This window comes from Cnephaeus nilssonii (genome assembly GCF_951640355.1).
Source record: "Cnephaeus nilssonii genome assembly, chromosome: 21".
Classification (NCBI taxonomy): domain Eukaryota; kingdom Metazoa; phylum Chordata; class Mammalia; order Chiroptera; family Vespertilionidae; genus Cnephaeus; species Cnephaeus nilssonii.
Window position 1 is genome coordinate 40,310,586 of NC_137092.1, and position 20,040 is coordinate 40,330,625.

The following is a 20,040-nucleotide window of genomic DNA, read 5'->3' on the forward strand; positions in this document are numbered from 1 at the left end:
CGGTCTGGGTCTCAGTGGCAGAGAGAGTCCGGCAACAGCCACAGCCGGGGACCACCACGGCCTCGGTGTGGAGGTGCCGAGCAAGGGCCCGCGTGGGCGGCTGGAGCTGGGCAAGGACAGAAAGCCCAGCAAGACTGCCAAGGTCCTTCAGGACGTTCTGATGGTCAGGCGGCCATGGCTCAAGGACACAGAGAACAGAGAGGCCACAGGTCAGGGCGCCTCCCAAAGGGGACAGGGCCAGAGCCACCGCAGTGGCAGAGATCGGCCTGCGGAGGGAAGCAGGGACCCAGGCCCAGGAGCACCCAGGGCCACCCCGGGAAACACGGGGTCCTGAGCGAGGCTGAGGCTGGGCGCCCGCTCTGGCTCGGCTCTGCCACCAGCCGTAGCTTTGGGTAGAACTGGTGACCTCTCTGACCCTCGGTTTCCTCAACTGCTCAGCCACGAGGCTTGTGAGGCCCAGACAAGGCCAGGGACACGAGAGCACGTGGGGGTGGCCATCCGGCTGGGCGGGGCCCGCCTGCAGCCCACGGCGCCTTCTCCAGCGTCTCCAGCGCGGCTCAAGCGCCAACGCTGGGAACGCCTGCCGGTCAGGGGCCCTAGGCTGTCTTCCCACCTTCTCCCCCCCCCCCCCCCCCCCCGGCTCCACTCCAGAGCGGAAATGAAGGAAGGAAAAATACAGCAGAGGACAGCAGACATGTTCACCTCCCGTCGGCTCTCCCAGAGGAAAAGCAGCGTTTTCTCCGGGGCCTTGTTCTCCATCTAGTTCCAGGAGGTCATGAGGAAAGGAAGCCAGAAACCCCAAGGGAAAAAGGCGTGCGCCGACGTTACAACCCATCCCAGCCGGGGCGGCCTCTGCAAGGGCCGACGTTCAGATTCAGAAACACCGCCTGTCACCAGAGGGCGAGGAAGACACAGAGCCCCCTCCCGCTGCGCTGCAGACACGGGGCTGGGACCCAGCTGCCTCCCAGCGCGTCCGTACACGGTCCGGTCGCGGGAACCCGCTGCCGCGGGAGGAAAGGCGGTGTCCGTGAGCGGGAGGTGCGCAGGTATTTACAAAGCGTCTGCGGCTTCCTTCCGCCGCGCTGTCCGAAGCTCTGGGAAGCTGGCCGCCTGTTACTCAAGACACGCAGAAAAACACTTCTTCACCGCGTCCCTAGGAGGAAAACACACAGGTGAAGGGAGATGGTCACCCGGCTCCTGTCCACCTCCTGGCACCCAGAGTAGCACCGTGCAGAGCAGCAAGCACCAGACTGGGGGGTCAGACCCCTTAGGCAGGTCGCTTGCCAAGTTTGAGTTGCAAATGTCTCATCTGTGAAAAGGGGTGTCCCCACTCACACTCCTGACCAGCGGTGGGGATGAGGGCGTGGAATGGAGTAGGAATTTGCTGAATGACAGCCAGCGATCATGACGATCAAAGGAAAAGACAGGAAGGAGGTAGAGACCATCAGGAACCAAGGGACACGCCAGGAGGGTGCCCTTTCTAGCACCCAGAATCACAGAATGCAGTCTGCCTTCAGCGAAACAGCCGCTCGGGTTCTTCGTTCTAAGCAAGCAGCCGACGCACCAAGGGACACCCGCCAGGGGCTCCTAGCACAGGGCGCCCTGCAGCGGGCGCTCCTCGATGCTCCCGGGACGCAGTGCGAGCCGCACCGGGAGACGGCACTCAACCAACCGACACTCAACCAACCGCCGCCCTCCTCGGCCGGCCGCGCGGGCTCGGGCTTCCCCAGCCCCGCCCGTTCCCAGCGGCACCTGCCCCGGCCCTGGGCGCCCGCTGCAGGGCGGTCAGGGCGTGGACTCCTGTGCGCTTTAACAGCAAGATGGTTCTAGAAGAACGTTTCCTAAGCTCTGCTCTGCCCTGTGGCCCCAGGAGGTGCTCTGTGTGAGAGAGGGCCCCTCACGGAAGCTCACGGGCACACGTCACATTGGGGATCTGGAAGGCAGAGCCCTTCTCAAAGCCACCACCGCCGTGAACACGGGGGGCTTCGAAGCTCTCGTCCAATCACTCCCAGCGGCCACATCACCGTCGGCAACAGACCTGGGAGGCGTCAGACTAAGCCTGCTGCCCCTGCTCACGCACCATTTTTCTTTTTCTCAACAGTTTAGGAAACACATGTTGGTTAAGAAGAGAAGAACGGAAATTAAATGGTGACATGAGACCAGAGTCAGAGGCAAAGACCACGGACCTCCAATTAGCTCCAATGTAAGGAGGTTTGGAGTCAGAATCTTGGCGCTGGAAGGGCCAACCCGCTCGAGTTGTCAGCGAGCCCTGAGGCCGGAGGGGCAGCGGGCTGCCAAGGTCGCCAAGGTCGCCCTGCTCCCAGGAACCCCGGCCCTGCTGACTTCCCTTTACAGACTCCTCCCTGAATCGTCCCCAGCTGATGCAGCAGGAAGTTAGCACGAGCTTCGATCCCTCCACCTCTGGCTCAGGGATAAGAGAAAATCTCCAAGCTGCCGGTTAATGGGTCGGCATGTGCACAGACACGACAGATCGCAGCAGAATGTGCAGGTGGCCTGGGCCGATGCCCATCGCTGCTTGTTTGGGGCCGGGGGTGACCTTAGCTCACTAACCTATACATAGGTATACAACACCTGCCTGCTTGTCTCAAAGGGCTCAGGAAAGATGAAAGAACAAGCAATCTCTGAAAACACTTCATACCAACAGTCGTGTGCAAACACATCAACATCCCCAGTGACTGTTACATCCTCATACAGCCGACTTACCTTGCAAACGGTATGAAGGAGAGGCTATACCTACAAGGAGAAACAAACAGAAGATCAAATTAAATGAAGGCGCAGACGATTACCGCGGGACAGGCTTCTGCACTCTAACAGCATCTGCAGTGACTGATGGGGTCCTGGGGTGAAGGGTGCGGCAACACACACACACACACACACACACACACGCACGCACGCACGTGCACACACACACACACACACACACACACACACGCACGCACGCACGTGCACACACACACACACACACACACACACACATAGTACTGTGCATGCACGTACACACGCTATGCCACCGTATACTGGGGAGGGAAGTGTCATCTGTGTCCAAAGGAGGAAGGCAACATGCCCAGGTGGAGACAAGCCGTGTGACCTCAGGCTCATGGGTGACCGATCTGACCAGCTGAGCCAGCAGGGTCACCTCAAACAGGCAGACCCAGAAATCCCGATGGCACAGAGCCCTGTCCGGGGAGAATGCCAAACAAGCCCCAGACCCACTGTCCTCGCATATTTTGTAAATCCTCAACAGAACACCACTTCCACCATTGGGAGGCATTGCCTGCTCTGCTCCAACTACTTCTGAAACAAGAAAGAATGGAAAAAATAAAACCCAGTACCAACTGCTCTATGGATGAAACTATAAACAAGCTCTGATTCTTCAAACCCAAGTCCAAAGACACCTGGTGGCCCCAGGCAGCCCAACGCCCTGCCCACAGGGAGCAGTGCCCGCCACCCTGAGGAAGGCCCGTGAGCGGGCGGGGCAGAAACCACAGCCCTAGGAAAAGCAAACCGTCGGAAAACGTCAGTGCCACGGGGATGGCGCCTGGCCTGAGCCCCTAGGGATGCGGGACCTCTGAAAACTGGCTTCAGAAGCAGTCTACAGCCGCCCTCCCTGCCCCGTGTCCAAAGTTTCGCTTTCCATGGTTTCAGTTATCCCTGGTCAACTGTGGTCCAAAAATACTAAATGGAAAATTCCAGAAATAATTGAGTTTTAAATTGTGTGTTGAGTCACATGATGAAATCTCACGCTGTCCCATTTGGGACATGAATCTTCACGCTGTCCAGCGCCTCCACGCTTCTACCCGACAGTCACTTAGTTACCAGCTCAACCTTCGGAACCACAAGGCTGGTGTTCGGGTCCTCTTACTTCCCTTAGTAACGGCCCGAGTGCAGGGGCAGTGGCCTGCACTTCGGATCTGCCATGGAGAAGCCGGGAAGGCTTCCTTTCAGCGAGGAGGGGCAGCCCCCGTCAGGCCCTTTACCGCCCCCCCACCCGGGGTCACAGGGAGGCCGGCACGGCAGTGAGGTATTTTGTACCCACAGAGAGAGAGACTACATTCACATAACGTTTACTGTACTAAACCGTGTAAGTTGATCTGTTTTATTAGTTACTGTTGTTAACCACTTGCTGTGCCTGATTACTGAGGACACCTCATCACGGGTGGGTATGTGTAGAAAAAGGCCTAGTATATACTGTATAGAGTTTGGTACTATCCCTGGTTTCAGGCATCCACGCGGGTCTTGGAACAAACATGTCCCCCTCGGATAAGGGGGACAACTACATAAGAAAGACATATGTATGTGGGTACACATTTCTGCCCCCAGAAAACAAAAATATAAACATAAGCGGTCACGCCAGGCCCGTGCAGCGCCTGCTACAAAACATGTGTCATGTCAAAACGGGGCCCTCATTCTCCTCCCTACCTGCACTCACCGGCCCGTCTACCCGTGAACACAGTGAGTCCCCGAAGGACCACAAGTACACTCATCCAAAACTGCCCCCGGGAGGGACGGCGCCACGCTTGCCGTCTCAAGGTCCACTCCACCACACCGGGTGGACCTGATCCTCGGGCGCTCGAACAGTCACAGTCCTCTAGTCTTTGCGTCAGAGCAAACATTTCCCCCCAAAGTACATCAGTCACCCCTGCACTGACACTGGCCGGCAAAGACCATCCCTCGGGAAGCCCCGAGTGGCTTACAGAAACGGCAGAAGCTACAGACGCCATACGTGCCCCCCACCCACCTCCCTTCGACGCTGGACCAGACTGAAAGGGCCACGAACCCACAGCCACAGTGGGTCCAGGTAACCACAGCTCCAGCAGCCCTTCCCCCGGCCTTGCCCCGGCCTCCGTGCGGGGGCTGAAACCGCCCACAGCCACGTGGCTGCCCGTCAGCGGCGCTCCTGGTCTCCTGCTGACAGCGCCCTCTTCGTCCTCCTGTTTAATGAGTCATCCCACCCCAAATGCAGTGCTCAGTACTCTTCTTACCACGTTCCTTCTCTTTAATGTCTTTTTGACTCACAGACTATTTTTACCAGCCCATCAGACTTCATTACCCTCCTCTTACTGGACGCGAGTGGTTAGTAACAGTAACATCTCGAAATCAAGCATGAGCCCAGCAGCCTCCCCGGGCCACCCCTGCCACCTGCTGGCAGCGGCCCGTCACGGGCCGCACCGCCCCGTCACAGGCCGCACCGCCCCGTCACAGGCCGCGCCGCCCCGTCACAGGCCGCACGGCCCCGTCACAGGCTGCACCGCATCACCGAGAACGCTGTGCTCTCCCAGCCCTCCTCCCTCTGCGCATTCACCCGAGGCCGTGGGCAGGGACTGCGAGCGAAGGGTACTCACCACGTCAAGGCCAAAGACTGCAAAATGCAGAAGATGAGGGCGAGCCCCTTGTTGTGCCACTGGAAGGAAAGCGACAGGTCCTGTGAACAGGGGTGCCGAGCGCACACAGAGGGGTTCAGGAGAATGCAAACACAAACTTACCCAAAAGGCAGAACACAGGGTGAGCGTGAAACACAGCTGGAGAGAGAAAGGAAACAATGCTGAGTTACTACGGCGACAATGACGACATGGGGGAAAACCATCAAGACTCACTGTTGGCAAACGTACACCAATACTGCCCGAGCTGCAGGATGCAGACCCGAGACGCGCTCGGCAGCAGATGCATCCTTCACGTCAGAGCATTTCACCGCCTGAGCACCCGCTTTTCGCAGAAAAGTTAAAATCGCCAATAAGGTCCCCAGTGGATTAAAAAGAGAAGGATCCTTTTCTAATTTCCCCCAAATCTCTGCCCAGCAAACAAAGATCACATTTCCAGTCCCGACCGTCTTTCCATTCAAACTGTAAAGAGGGCTTCACCCGTACCTGTACCCTAACTCCCGCCAACATCCGTCCTGAGAGTGGAAGAGCCACGTGAGGACAGAGGTTAACACGAGACGCCACGCTCACAGGCGACGAGCCGGGTATCTGTGTCCTTGCCACCTAGCACTTCCTCTAGGCCCCTTCTCAGAAGTTCTTTCTACAAGACACACCGGTCCAGGCCCCTCCACCCTCGACGGCCAAGGACGACGGGTGCTAGAGCGGCCATCACGCCTGTCGCCTCCTCCTTCCGTCACAGTGACTTCCAGAGAGGTAAGTCTAAGTATTTTCTGTGTGTCCGGCACTGGGCCCAGTGCTCTGGAAGGACACGAAGTGAACAGCCACGTGGGCGTGGCCTTAGAAAACTTAGCATCTGAACAAAGGCAAGCAACATAAACGAACCCAACAGCACAAGTGTGCTGCCCAGCTCCCAGTGCTACACGACTGACAATGGGCAGACAGAGTGGTCTGGGGTGATTCTGATGGAAGCGAACGGGCCAAAGAAATGACGGCCATTCTGGGTTAACAGACAGAGAGAGGACGCGACTGAAGGCACTGTCGTCAGAGCAGGAAACAGGGCGATGGCCGCGAGGAAGACCTATGGAAACAAACATGACCCCAAAGTCACAGGACGATGAAAGCCACCCCCGAGACTGAGCCCTCCTTCCCCGCCGGCCCCCCTCAGCCTCCCCGAGAATGAACCTGGTCTCTCCGAGCTATTCCCTCCGTTACCCCCGAGTGCGGCTTCACCCACCACCAGGAAGGAGGGTGTCGAGCTCACTCACTACCCTATCGCTTTGGCTAATTTGACAAGCAGCGCCCTCTGGAGGTGCTTTGCAGAACTGGCAGCACCTTAACACCCACAGAAACACAAAGTGGGGGTGATAATTAGGTGGAGCATGCTCCCTTCTGCCACAGGGTCACCGGCATCGGGAACTAAGTCAAGAGGAAAGGAAAAGGTTTTAGGAAAAAAATGCCCCGGAGCAGAAAGCCCAGCTGAAAGGCGAACTTACCAGCACCATGACGGTTGCGATCAAACGCGTGGGCTCCACCATTCTCTTCAGCTGTTTCATGGGCCCCATGAGGAAGACGGTGCTGCGGACACACACACAAGCATCAGCCCACGACAGTCCGCACCGGGCACCTTCCCACCGCCCCCAGGACGACCGCAACCATGGCAACGACGGCAGCGATGCCTAACGTTTGAAAGCTCTCACTTTGTGCCCAGCACTGCGCGGAAGGGCCTTGCCTGCACTATCCTCATTTAACCCATCAACACGAACGGGGCTGATCACGGAACACGCATCAGACATATTTTACAGATGAAGAAACTGCAGCCCAGGAGGGCTGGATCCGTGCACGCCACCCAACTAGTAGTGGGGAGAGGCTGTAGGTGCAGGCAGGGCTGACTCTGGGGCCACATTCACCTCCGCTGGGGGAGAGGACCCTCTCTGAGAGGTGCCACCTTGCCTCCTTCACCGTCTATCCTGGAAATGACCAACCAACCAAAAACACTCAAGTAATCTAACCATTTGTACGCCGTAAGCGTCTATAGATTGATGCTTTAATTAAATTCAAAATATCGTGGCAGTCCAGTGGTTAAGAAGGAAAAACCACATCTGACAGGCCTAGGTTATTTGTGTTAACAAGGAGAGCAGGTCCTTTTCCTTCCTTCTCTCCAGAGAATACTGCTGCTGCTGGTGGGAGCAGCTCTGAATTGCTGAACGCTCGCGAGACGCCAGCTACCACATACGTGACATCTTTCCCCCCCTCAACAGCTGTGGGAGTCGGGTGTTGGTACAGTTCTGTAGAGATGAGACAATGAAGCTCAGAAAGGTTAACTGACTTACCCACGGCCACACAGCTGGGAGCCCAAGGGGCTGCCATTCAAACCCGTGTGCCTTGTGTGCGAACGGAGCCTGCCTGGCGGCAGGCCAGAGAGAGCGGGCCTCACGCCTACCACACCAGGGCCAGAGCCAGGGCCAGAGCCAGAGCCAGAGCCAGAGCCAGAGCCAGAGCCAGCCTTAACTCATTTCCTGACTCCACAGCTGTGCCCGTGGCATCGCCCGAGGGGTAGCCTGCTGTAGCCAGGCTTCCACACACCGGCCAGCAGACAGCACTCGCCACTGAGTGCTCCATAAAGGCAGACATTCTAGGCCTAAGTCCACCTCTCTTGGAAACGCCATTTAGTTTCAGTGGAATTCAAGGCTGTGCTCTTGGGTCAAATATTTAGCCAACACTGAACAAGAAGCAACAGCCAAGGCTGGCCTTAAAAGTTAAATGCAGCACATACACCAACACCGAAGACTACAGGCAGAGCCACAAACTCCTCGACACAACCGGAAACAGCGACCCGCTCCCCGACTGTCCCCCTGCGCCAGTGATGGGCAACCTTTTGAGCTTGGGGTGTCAAACTTCGCCAAAAAACTGAGCATAACTCGGGTAGTGTGTCACTTTGAGGAAAAAACATTATTTCGCAAATGTTTCATCCTCGGCATGCGGCCGCCTCAGCGGCCGCGTGTCATCAGAAATGGCTACGCGTGTCAGTGCTGACACGCGTGTCATAGGTTCGCCATCACTGCCCTACGCACGGCTGCAGAGCTGGTCCCGATGGGATTTCTAACGGTTCTTCTGGACTAAACACCCGGCCTGCATCTTTTGCTCAGTCTAGACTCTACATTACAACCTGCGCTGTCTGCCCAAAGCAAAACCCCCGGAAGTTAGCACGTGAGGGCTTTGGAGGCACAGGAGACACGGCGCGCAGCGTTCGGGAAGGAAGCTCTGAGAAGGGGCCAGCGGCAGGCACAGCCACTTGTCAGCACTGCAGCTGGAACTGAGCGGGTGTGGGGATGTCAGGGACAAGCAGCCCAGAGGCGTACAGACTGGTGCCGAGGCAGTTAACGACGCACCGTGTGCGCCACCACGTACATACATGCGGGCATGCAGAGCCCGTGAGAAAGAGGGGGTGCTGATCTAGAGGGGAGGAGTCGTCTCTCCGAAGAGGTGACTTTGGAGCCAGGTCTGGCGAGTATCCACCCAATGGGGGGGCGGGGGGGGCGGGGCGGGCATGGAGAGGAGCGGCACGGGGCGGTGTCCCATGCAGGAAGGCGACCTGAGCAGAGGCTCGGAGTCGGGAAAGGCCGAGGCTCAGCCTCAGGCACAGGGGGCGAGGCGCAGGGGAAGGCAGCCCTCGAGGGCCTGGCCTGCACACAGCTGCTGGCTTGGACTCCACCTGCAGAGGGACCAGGAGCCACCGAGGAGCTCAGGGGGCAGTGAGGGGGTGGCCCGCAGGGGGCGATGGAGGAGGCAGAGGACAGGACAAGGGACTCCTGCCGCGTCAGGGGAGCCACAGGGCAGTGGGAGCAGCTGGCGCTCCACCTGCTCCAGGAAGCCTCCCCGGTCCCTGGTCGGGTCAGACCAGGTCAGCTCCCTCCCTGAGCATCTCTCCCCACAGCATCTTCAGTTATCAGTGTCTGTCTGTCTGTCTGTCTGCCTGGCCGGCCAGTGAGCTCCACCGTGGCAGGAACCGAGCCATACTGGCCTCCGAATGCTCACAGCCCAGCAGGGTATGATCAAGGCTCCTTGTATGAGGGGCAATGGCCACAGGGACAAAGGGGACGGAGCCTCTTGATGGGGAAGGGGTGGACCCCCGGATTGTGGGGAAGGCGAGGAGAGAGGACAGAGTCGGGCCAGCGCTCCCCCCGGCTGCAGGCGGGACTGGGGCTGTCAGCCCACGGGTGTGGCTGAGGCGTCAGAGTGAACACACTTGACCCGGAGTGTCTGTGCACGTGGCACGGCCGATGCCCCGCCCTCACGAGCAGGTCTGACAGGGTGTCGCTCTGAGTAACAAGTTTCACGTGTCGTGAAATCACGGCCTCAGCGCTGGCAGCAGGAAGACAAGAACAACGCAGAGGGCTGCGTCGTACCCGCACGGCCATCATTCAGGGCTCTGTGCCACGTCCCCCCACGTGTGAAATCACAGCACAACATGCCTCCTGTCTCCCCCCAGGGGTGTCTCAAAGGTGAACTTTGAAATATAAACGCATCTGGAAGGGACAGGACGTGGGGGATGTACCCTGACTACCTCTTTCCTTCCCCACCCCCCCTTAAGGCACCTCCTCACCCCCCAGGCAGGCACAGCCCTTTCCCACCGAATAACTGGCGGAGGGCAGACTGAAGACTTACCTCCCAATCGAAGCGATGTTACCAAAGGTGTAAAACACTGCAAAGAGGTACAGCCCCTTCCTCGGCACCCAGAGCAGAAGCGTGCCCTGGAAGACAAAGCGAGGTGCCTGCATCTCTGCCACAGCCTCGACCAGGGCCCCCCGAGAAACCTGCCCCCCCCCCCCCCCGCCAGTCCCCTCCCGCTCCCCCCCTCCTCCCGCTCCTCTTACCCATGCATTTCTGTGAAAAGCAACAGAGAAAAGGAGGTGGGTGGCCCAGAAGGACCAAGCTTCGGAGGGCAGGGGCAAAGGCGGGGGGGGGGGGGGAGGGGGGGGGGTCTCACCAGCAGAGAGCAGAGAATTCCTGCAACAAAACACGCAATGAAGCCTTTGATTCTGGTATTCCAGCTCAGTGAGGATGTCTCAGCCACCTGCCGTGTGAAAAACAGGTCACACACAGCCCCGAGACAAAGCACGCACGCCGTGTGGTTGGTGTGTGACTGCACTCAGGGCGCGGGAGCACAGAATCCCACACGCTGTGGCCGAAGAGCCCTCCGGAGCCGTGGGCCCAGCTCCTTCTCCACCCACGAGCCGCCTGTCCTGCGGCGGTGAGGCCGGGCACCTCCAGACGTGGGGCTCTGTCTCCAGCCCCAGCCGCTTCCAACAGCAGCAGGACGGCGGCCCGGGCAGGCGCAGGCCCACACGGGGAAGGCACGTGCCCGGCCAGGCAGGCCCCAGGAGATGGGGAAAAGCAGGGACAGCACCCAGCGGCTGTCACCGGGCACCGTCTCCGGCGTCCATTCAAGCTCAGCAGCTGCTGCTCCGCCAGCACCTCTGAGACTCGGGGCTAAGCCCCCCCCCCCCCCCCTCAGGACGCTCATTAAGTCCTTTGCTGCTGTCGGTGTTGTTGTCCAGGGCTGGCACCAGCCACGTCCCTCAAGTGGGAGGCAGAGCCTAGTTAATTAGTTACCTCGCTCCCCATCCTGACTCTCTGCCACCAAGATTAATCCCTCCCAAGAGCAAAGTCCAGAGGAGGCCACCGTTTCCAGAGCAACTCTGCCCAACAGGGAGCCGGGAGCAGCTCCAGGGTTCCTCCCCGTGCCAAAGGCGTCGGCCAAGCGTCCGCCCAGAGATCGTCCCCGTCCGTCCACCCGACAAGTGGCCCGGCAGCTCCAGGCCGGGCACAGGCGCTGCCACGGAGGCCAAAGGCCCCGCCCACTCAGCCAGGGCGGCCGGGCCGGGTCCGTTCGCCCAGGACCCCGCGTGTGGCCCACAGTCTCCACCTGGCAACGCGGCGGGAGCCGCTGACCACGCTCCCACCGGCTCAGGAGGAAGGGAGGTGGTGGCCGAGGCTGCGGGGTCACTGGACTGGCGACTCCCTCGGCCTTGGGTGTTCCAGCTCAGGGCCTGTTCCCAAACTTGTCTCCAAATTCCTGTCCAACCGGAGCGGGAGGAGAACCTGTGGCTGCCCCGGGGCGGCAGGCCTTGCTCCGGAACAGCGGCCCTCCGCCCAGGACACCGGCACTGAGGGCAGGTTACACAGGGGTCCTGCTTCCCAGGTGTCCACACGTAGTGAAAGCGGGCTAATGACACCACAATTCCACACACACACACACACACACACACACACAGCACCTGCAAGAGCGGGTGGCAACACAGGACCCTGCTCGGGGCTGGTGACATGCAGTGGGAGAAGGGGGTTAGGACCAGGGACACGGCCACCTGGTGCAGTGACAGGAAAACCTCTCCTCCCAAGGAGTCCGGTGATGCTCTGCTATCCGGGTGCACCCGGACAACCTGGCGAGACCCCCTCTGACAACCTGTTCAACTCCCACCAAGAACAGAATAAAATAAAAAACCACGACTCCTCCTACTCATGCAAGCACCAAACAACTTACCTTGCCAACGTCGAAAAAAGCACCGGGCTGCGTGTGGGAGAGAAGTGTGGGACAGGGTTGGGCTGGATCGGTTACCGGAACACTGTTTGCACCAACAGGGATACTTTATTTTATTCTTTAATATTTTTGTTGATTTCAGAGAAGAAGGGAGAAGGAGAGATAGAAAGATCAATGATAAGAGAGAATCACTGATCGGCCGCCTCCTGCACACCCCTCCTCTGGGGATGGATCGCTGACTGAGAATCGAACCGTGGACTCCTGGTTCATAGGTCAACGCTCAACCACTGAGCCACGCCGGCCGGGCCAACAGGGATATTTTAAAAGATTCAAACTTTTCCTTTTTTGTTAAGAGAATAAACCATAAGGTTAAGTATCCAACTTGAACTGACCCTGGCATGGAGGATATGAAATGGTCTCAACGGGCGGACGGCGGGAGGCCAGCCCCGGTAGAAATCAGAAGCACTGGCTCAGGAGGCAGCCGGCCTCCCACCTTCAGAAGGAAAGCGATACGTTGGTTCGACCAGTCTCTCAAGCTGAATTCCACCCACACGCCACCCTGCTCACCACGGCGGGCAGATAACTTTCCACCAGTTTCCACTCTGAGTGGTTGCAAGTTCTCGGTCAAGGGCAGGAGGAAGCCGCGGCCCACGGCTTCTAACTGGGCTCGGAAAACGAAACACGTGTATGAAAATACACTCCGCTGGTGTAAAACGTCTCTCTGAACTCATGGTGGCTGGGAACTGGCTAACACTCTTTGGAGATCAGAGCCGCTAAAACAGCACCCGCTCAGAATCTGGAGGCAATCCGTTCACACTCGGTCTGGCTGGCAGTTACGCACAAAGGTGCCTTTGACTCGGGGATGTGGACAGAAGAGCAGCTCTTGCCAAAAAGAAGTAAAACCAAGAACTGCTGGGGAAACAGGGCTGGTGAGGAGACGGTGAGGAAGGACTGCGGCCTCGTTCCTGCGCTGTCCGGCCAGGTAGCACTCAGCCCGTCCTTGTTCCTGGAACCCTTTGCAGGGACATAAAACCTAACCTTTTGAAAGCAGTCACTGACACCACACACTGACGGTCAGTTAGGAGGACGCGGCGTCAGCGAACCCACCGTGGGACCCCCTGTGTTTGGACATGGCCACACGACGTGTAGAACCCTCGTTTCCTACAGGAGAACAGACCCGGTCATCCTTCTATGGTTTGCGTTAAAAGAAGACGTTTTTAAAAGCACGTGCTGCCCTGGCCAGTGTGGCTCAGTTAGCGGAGCATGGACCCCGGCACCAAAAGGTCGCCTGTTGGATTCCTGGTCAAGGGCACAGGCCTGGGTTGCCAGCTCAATCCCCAGTAGGGGGCGTGCAAGAGGCAGCCCAACGATGTTTCTCCCTCTCCCTTCATCTCTCTTCAAAAACAATAAAAACGTACTTTTAAAAATTAAAAGTAAAAGCACTTGCTTCTGGTGACTTCTGACAGCTTATACGCTGACCTGGCAGAGACTGTAAGGCCACCTGTCCAACTGACCACAGCAGACAGACGTTACCCCACAGGAAACCCTGCAGCCTCGCCAGCCTTCAAGCCCTGGGAAATGCGAGGACAGTCGAGCCAGGACCGATGTTTTAAAGGAGACTCTCCGCTAACAGGAAAGAATAGAGCCAACAATAACTCTGAAGATGATTCGGCCGGCGCTGAAATGCTTCCCAGGAGTTCGGGCTCTGACACGAACCGGAATCTACGCTCCAAAGGAGGAGACTGACAGCGGTATTCTGGAACAAGAGGGCAGCACCTACTCTTTTTTACACTACACTCAACGCACGCCTGAGCTTCCAACTTAAAGCCCTTCACCGTGTCCAACACGCACAGCCACCGTTTTAGGCAAGAACAAACTCAGTCTGTAGTTTTCAATCTGTACTACAGCCCTCCCTCTGGGGGGGGGGGGGGGCTGTCCATTGATTCATGGTGATTTCTAAATATGTAACATTGGCATCATCCCACTGTCAACACTCCTTCCCCAGTCTTCAGGAAGAGAAAAGGTCGCCCTGCAGAAGCCCGCTGCTCACAAAGGCTGTTGACAGTCCACAGGGCATCAAGCTGGACACGCAGGACCTAAGTGTTCTGCCCTGTCCCGTCTGAGGTTTCACGGGAGAGTTCAGAAGAGAAGCCAGAAATCCGGAACAAAGAACTCGGGAAATGACTCCTGAGCCTCCGCCAATTAATAAAGGCAGCAACTTGAAAGGAACCCAGGGAGCTGTTCTGAAATGCCAGCGGGGAGTTAAATCTCAGTTCCTCCAACACTGGATTCCCAGTGTCACTTCAAGGTGGGGTGGGTGTGCCGTTCTGAGATTTCACGGAGGGTGGAGGTACTGGCATCACACAAAACTCAGTAAAGCCAGCAGTGAAAGAAGCGTGGGAGAAATCCATGGGAGACACTGATCAAAGTGAGAGGAAAAACAGGTTTGGCGTTGAAAGGAGATGGGGAAACTGAGGCCCTTGAAATACAGGCCCAAAAGTAAAGACATGATATTTTGTTATCCAGAAAGGAAAACAACAGGAGAAAGCACCCGAGAGAGGAAATCAGCATTCTGGAGGCGCTAGCAGGTGCCCAGCTCAGCCCTCCGGAGGGGTCCGCAGGGCCCGCGTGCGGGCTGCGTGGGCAGAGACAAGCTGTGGTCCCGGCCCCAGGAGCCCACGGTTTCGCGGCGGAGACAGTTACACAACACGCAGGTGTGCACGGGGCCGGGGGGCGTCACATCTACCCCTCTACTGGGCAGGAGGCGGCCGGAGCCCCCGGTGCGGCCACCGCACCCGCCGCGCGGAGCAGGGGGAGCCCCCGCCCGGCCGGTGCTCGGCCCAGCCGGACCCTAATGCCCCAGTCCGGTCTCCAGGGCCGGGCCGACCCACTCCTCTCGCAGACGGTTCTGGGTTCAGCTCCAGCGCCGCCCTCTGCGCGGGGGGATGGGGTGCAGGACCCAAGTAAACAGACGCGGACGGCCAGAGCCCAGCGCCCGGACCAGCCTTGGGGAGCGCGGAGTGGGGAGCAGGGGTCTGCACGGAGCCCGGCCGGAGGGGAGAAGGGGAGGGCGGGGCAGAGCTGCTTTCCAGGACACCCTGGAAGTCCTGCTCCTTCCCACCGCCCGCAGCCCGCACCATCCCCCCCCCCACCCGCCCCCACTCAGGCGCCTGCGAGCCCGCGCCACGGCCGGGCGGGGGGCGCACTCACCTCGGCCAGGCCGCCCCGGTCCTCGGCGTCCTGCCCACTCAGCACCTTCTTCAGCTTGTCCATCCCGGGCCGCTCCGCGCAGCAGCCCCTCGGCCGCCGCCTGTTGCGCTGCTCGGTCCCCGGCTCTTCCGGGTGCGCGCTCCGCCCAGGTGCCCGCCCACCTGGCCGCCACCGGCGCAGGCGCCCGGCGAGCCCCCCGCCCCCCGCCCGCAGCCCGCCTGCGCCCCGCCCGCTTTCACTGGCGTGCTTTGGTCGAGGGCTTCGGGAGGGTCCGGAAGAGTGGGAATTGAGGGCCACCGAGCCTGCCACGCGTCAGTCCACGTCCCCACCTTCCCGCCGCCCTCCCGCCTCGCAGGTTCAGCGAGCTGACGCCGAGTGCCCCGCGTGCGGGGCTGCGGGAACCCACAGGCGAGCCCGGCCCCTGCGCACGTTCCCGAGCCGGTGGGTTCGGGCTTGGGACCACGCTGTGCTCTACCCACGTTCTGATTGCACCTGCAATCGGTTCAGAACCCCGGGGGACCACCTGGAATAAGGTCCGTCTGTAACGAGCTTTGTGGAAACCTTGAAAGACGCCAATTCCAGGTGGAAATGCACCGAGTGTTGTTTTGGGCGAAGTCAGGTAGGACTTGGGTTTGAGGAAGGAATGTTCGTTTGTTGGTTCCTTTCACCGACTTCAAAGCGGAGCCCCGCGCTAATGAATGCATGTCGGAGAATCCCTAACTCAGGACCGGGGCTCACAGACTGCTCGCTGGGTAATGTCTGCAAAGCTAACTTCAAGATTAAATCGCTTTAAAAAACAAATCCACACACCGGTTCCGTGGAGCGTCCACTAGAGTCTCCCGCCGCCTCCGGGACACACGGAGACTGCCTGGACAGACATTGTTACCAATGTCAACAAAAGGTGGCTGCCACCCATCAATGCCAGCCGGAGTCCTCGGTCTGAGGTGCCCTTAAGAGAACCGTTTCCCAGGGAAAGTTTGCTAACCCGGGAGACACAGACCCTGCCAGAAATTCTAAGTGCACTCCTCTGACACCAAAGGGAGGCTGGCTTTTATAAAGTTCCCTCCCTCGTTACTAATTGGTCCATTGTCATGCAAATGAGGGACCCAGATTTACAATCTGATTGGTCTCCATAGTAACTGTCCCAAATGGTTGGTTATAGAGCTGCTCTGATTGGTCAGTATGTAAATGAGGGCAGAGCTGCACAGTTCCGATTGGACAGGGCAGGTCTCCGCCCATTGGCTGAAAGCCGATTCCAGGAACTCCTTTATAAAGGTGGGTTCCCCTGGCAGGAGCGCAGTGCAGGAGGCTCTCAGCCTTGTCTGGCTTTTCCCTGAGAAGCAGGCTGTGTGAGAGGCCTCTGTTGGCAATGGCTGCTAGGCTCTGGTTATGAATTTGTGCCCAGTTAGCCACCAGGAGTGGTTCTTGGTGGATATGTTTCTTCTTGAGGTCTACACCAAGAACTTGGGCCTGTTGGAAATTACTTAAAAACAACCAGGCAGAGGGGGTTACACAGGACCCTATTCAAGTCAGTCAAAAGGTTGTAATTACACTCATGTGACTGACTTCATCTTTATGGATATTCAAACATGTCTTGCTTCTATAATTTTAGTTTACACCTCAGAACTTGAGTAACAAATGCTTTTGCCTGGATGCCCTTGACCCCCCTTGTTCCTCTCAGGTAAATTCCTACACATCTTTCCAATGTGAGAACACAGTGGCAAGTCCACCCACCGTGGAGTTAGGAAGACCGGGGTTTTATAACTCTAGCACCAACTCTTACTGCTAGTTGTGTGGCATTGAGCAAGTTACGTAACCTTTCTGATCCTCAATTTTCCCATCTGTAAAAGGGACAGAAATTACCACCTCTGTAAGTTATTGTGGGAAGGAAACGTAACAGTGTATGGAGAGCCTAGGACATGGCAAGCATTCAGTTAGCATCTAATGGAAGCCAGTGTCACTCTGCTACCTTCTCTGAAGCCTTCCCTAAGCCGGTCCACACTGACATGGCAGGATGCAGCAGAATCTCACAGAACAATATACCATTTCCCATTTGTTCCAAGTGTCTATTTTCTCATTTCTCTACATGCTTTAATTGACTATTGCAGAGGTACTCACAGAATGATGCAGTATTTGCAGTTCACACAGAGGGTGAGGAATATTCTGCAATGTTAAACAATTCATATTACTCTTGATGTGTAAATATGTAGGTCTAGGCATTAAATACATGAAACATGATACTGATTCTAAGATATTGAACATTAGAATCACAAATAGCTTTTTAATAAAAATATTTAATAAGATTTCATTACATTTTCAGAGTCAAGTAGAAAGTTTCAACTTAAAAAATAAATAACCCTGACCACGTTCAATCCCGTTGGGTGCGAATGGAAGGCAACTGATCTGTTTCTCTCTCACATCGATGACTCTCTCTCCCTTCTTCTCTCTGATACCAATAAATAAATAAAGCATGTAATCAAACCCCCCCAAAAAAATTCAACTTTATTCAAATACCTGAAATTTAATTTATAAACATTTGTAAATTAATTATAGATTTCTTCCCTTTAATTTTTGCAGATGATTTTGAATACTTTTAAATAACTGTTGAAAACATAAAAAATTCCATTTATTTTGAAATTGAATTTATATTTTTATATTTTAATTTTGTGATCATTGAATTTAGGTGTTTGAATATCATCTTTTTAAAATTGATTTTAGAGAGAGGGCGAGAGAGAAATATCGATGGGAGAAACATCGATCGGGTGCCTCCCACATGTGCCCTGACCAGGGATCAAACGCGCACCTTGGGTATGTGTCCTGACGGGGAATCAAACCCACCACCTTTGGGTTTATGGGATGACACTCCAACCGAGTCAGACTGTCCAGAGCTGAATATCATCTTTGACATTTGGCCAATTTTCAGTCATATAAAAGCCATAACTACAAGTATTTGTCAATATAGGAGGGCCATACATAATTTAACAATTATTTTGCTTGATGTATAGCTACGAACTATTTAGACGTATGGCTAATGGCCTTCCATTTGCACTTTCCCAGGCCCCACAAATCATAGGGCAACCCTGCCTGTAAGTGGTTAGTCAAAGGCCTAACCGGATGCTAGATGGCTTCAACCTTGTAAGAACACAAGGATTTTCTGTTTTACAATAGGAGAGAAACAAGCTGCTACCAGAGCGTCAGCTCGGGAGCTTCACGTCCAAGTAGCGATGAAGTTACCTAAAGCAGCAGATGGCAAGCATGCAGCCCAGTGTCTACAGCAAGGCCCTTAATGCAGACTCAGCCTGAGCCCAAGGGAGAGGTGTCTGTGTCCAGGGGGATTGGGTTGCCTGGGTCTTCCCCCAGGGACACCTGGTACAGTCTCCTTGCCCTTGAAGGTCTCTAGACCCTCTCCAAGGCAGCATCCCTGCCTCCACTGACTCAGCCTCACAGGCATCCATTTCTTTGAGCACCTATTACACACCGTGCACAATGCCTGGTGCTTGACACAAATGCAGAATTAACCATTATCCCTGCCTTCAAGGAACTTTAGAGACCAAGCTCCTGTCCTGCTGGAAAGAGGGAATACTTCGAGTTGATTGCAGGTCCCTGAAGAAAGAGGGAGTGAGGCAGAGTATTAGAATTTGCACGGAGCCCAATTTCATTAGTTCTATCACTATGCAAGTAGTTATGTAAAGTCTGAGGAATATCTTAGAACTTTCTCCCCCAACACCTTTGTTCTCAGGGTTGCTGATTCATTCTTCTAATCCAGTGGTCGGCAAACTCATTAGTCAACAGAGCCAAATATCAACAGTACAACGATCGAAATTTCTTTTGAGAGCCAAATGTTTTAAACTTAAACTTCTTCTAACGCCACTTCTTCAAAATAGACTCGCCCAGGCCGTGGTATTTTGTGGAAGAGCCACACTCAAGGGGCCAAAGAGCCGCATGTGGCTCACGAGCCGCAGTTTGCCGACCACGGTTCTAATCAATCTCTTATTCACTCTTTTTTTTTTTTTTTTAATCTCTTATTCACTCTAAGCACATGTCTTGAGTACTATGTGCCAGTGAAGAGATACGCAGTTCCTGCTCTCCGAGTGGATCACTTCCGCAGGTCATCACTAAGACTGGTGACCCTTGTTACTTAGTGCGAGGCTGTGGTGGCCCAGGGAGGGCTTCTCAGTTGACTCTGATGCCTCAGTCTAAGGCAGTCTGTGTGCCTGGGCCTTGGAGGGTGGCTCTCTCAACACTCCTGCCCCGTCCCCTGTGGCAGCCAAATTCTGCCTTAAATCTGCTGCTGTTGTGTGTGTGAATTCCATGCCCATCCCTCAGGGGTAGCACATCTGTTATCCCGGTAGGACCCTGGGGCCAGGGTTTTCTGCCCCTGCTCCAAGGTCAAGGGTATTTGCTTGGCTTCCTCGAGCAGTGACTATGTCAGAGCATTTCTGACTTCTGCCCCAGAAGCTAAAGGGTTTTGCCTTTATTTTCCCCCCAGAAATCAAGGGTTTTTCCCTGGGTCTGAGGGTAATGTGATGTGTTGCTCCTCCCCGCCAGCAGCCTAAGACTTGAATCCCTCAAGGAAAGGGTCTGGGGGGAATCAGGCAGGGTTTCATACCTATGCCTCATACCTCCTGCCTGCCTGAGCCACTAACAGGGGTTCCCCCGACCCGCCCCAGCATCTGGTGAGTGCCTGGTGTAGACCCTTGAGAAGAACTGTGTGTTTCAAGTCCCTTATTTGAGACTCTCAGCTCTTCCAAACTGATGGGCTAGCCCAGTGGTCGGCAAACCACGGCTTGCGAGCCACATGCGGCTCTTTGGCCCCTTGAGTGTGGCTCTTCCACAAAATACCACGTACGGACGTGCACGTACAGTGTGATTGAAACTTCATGGCCCATGCGC

At 56.3% G+C, this 20,040-nt stretch overlaps 1 protein-coding gene across 1 annotated transcript; it reads right to left on the reverse strand.

Annotated features, from left to right (window-relative positions):
* Positions 1–1,013: 1,013 nt before the first annotated feature.
* On the reverse strand, positions 1,014–15,281 carry SFT2D2 (SFT2 domain containing 2). Its single transcript, XM_079761963.1, has 8 exons — positions 15,148–15,281; positions 10,387–10,473; positions 10,065–10,150; positions 6,893–6,974; positions 5,505–5,540; positions 5,364–5,422; positions 2,725–2,754; positions 1,014–1,153 (listed from the first exon to the last, which is right to left on the reverse strand). The coding sequence occupies exons 1-8, from the start codon at positions 15,208–15,210 to the stop codon at positions 1,114–1,116; spliced, it is 483 nt and encodes a 160-aa protein (XP_079618089.1). The 5' UTR covers positions 15,211–15,281; the 3' UTR covers positions 1,014–1,113.
* Positions 15,282–20,040: the final 4,759 nt, after the last annotated feature.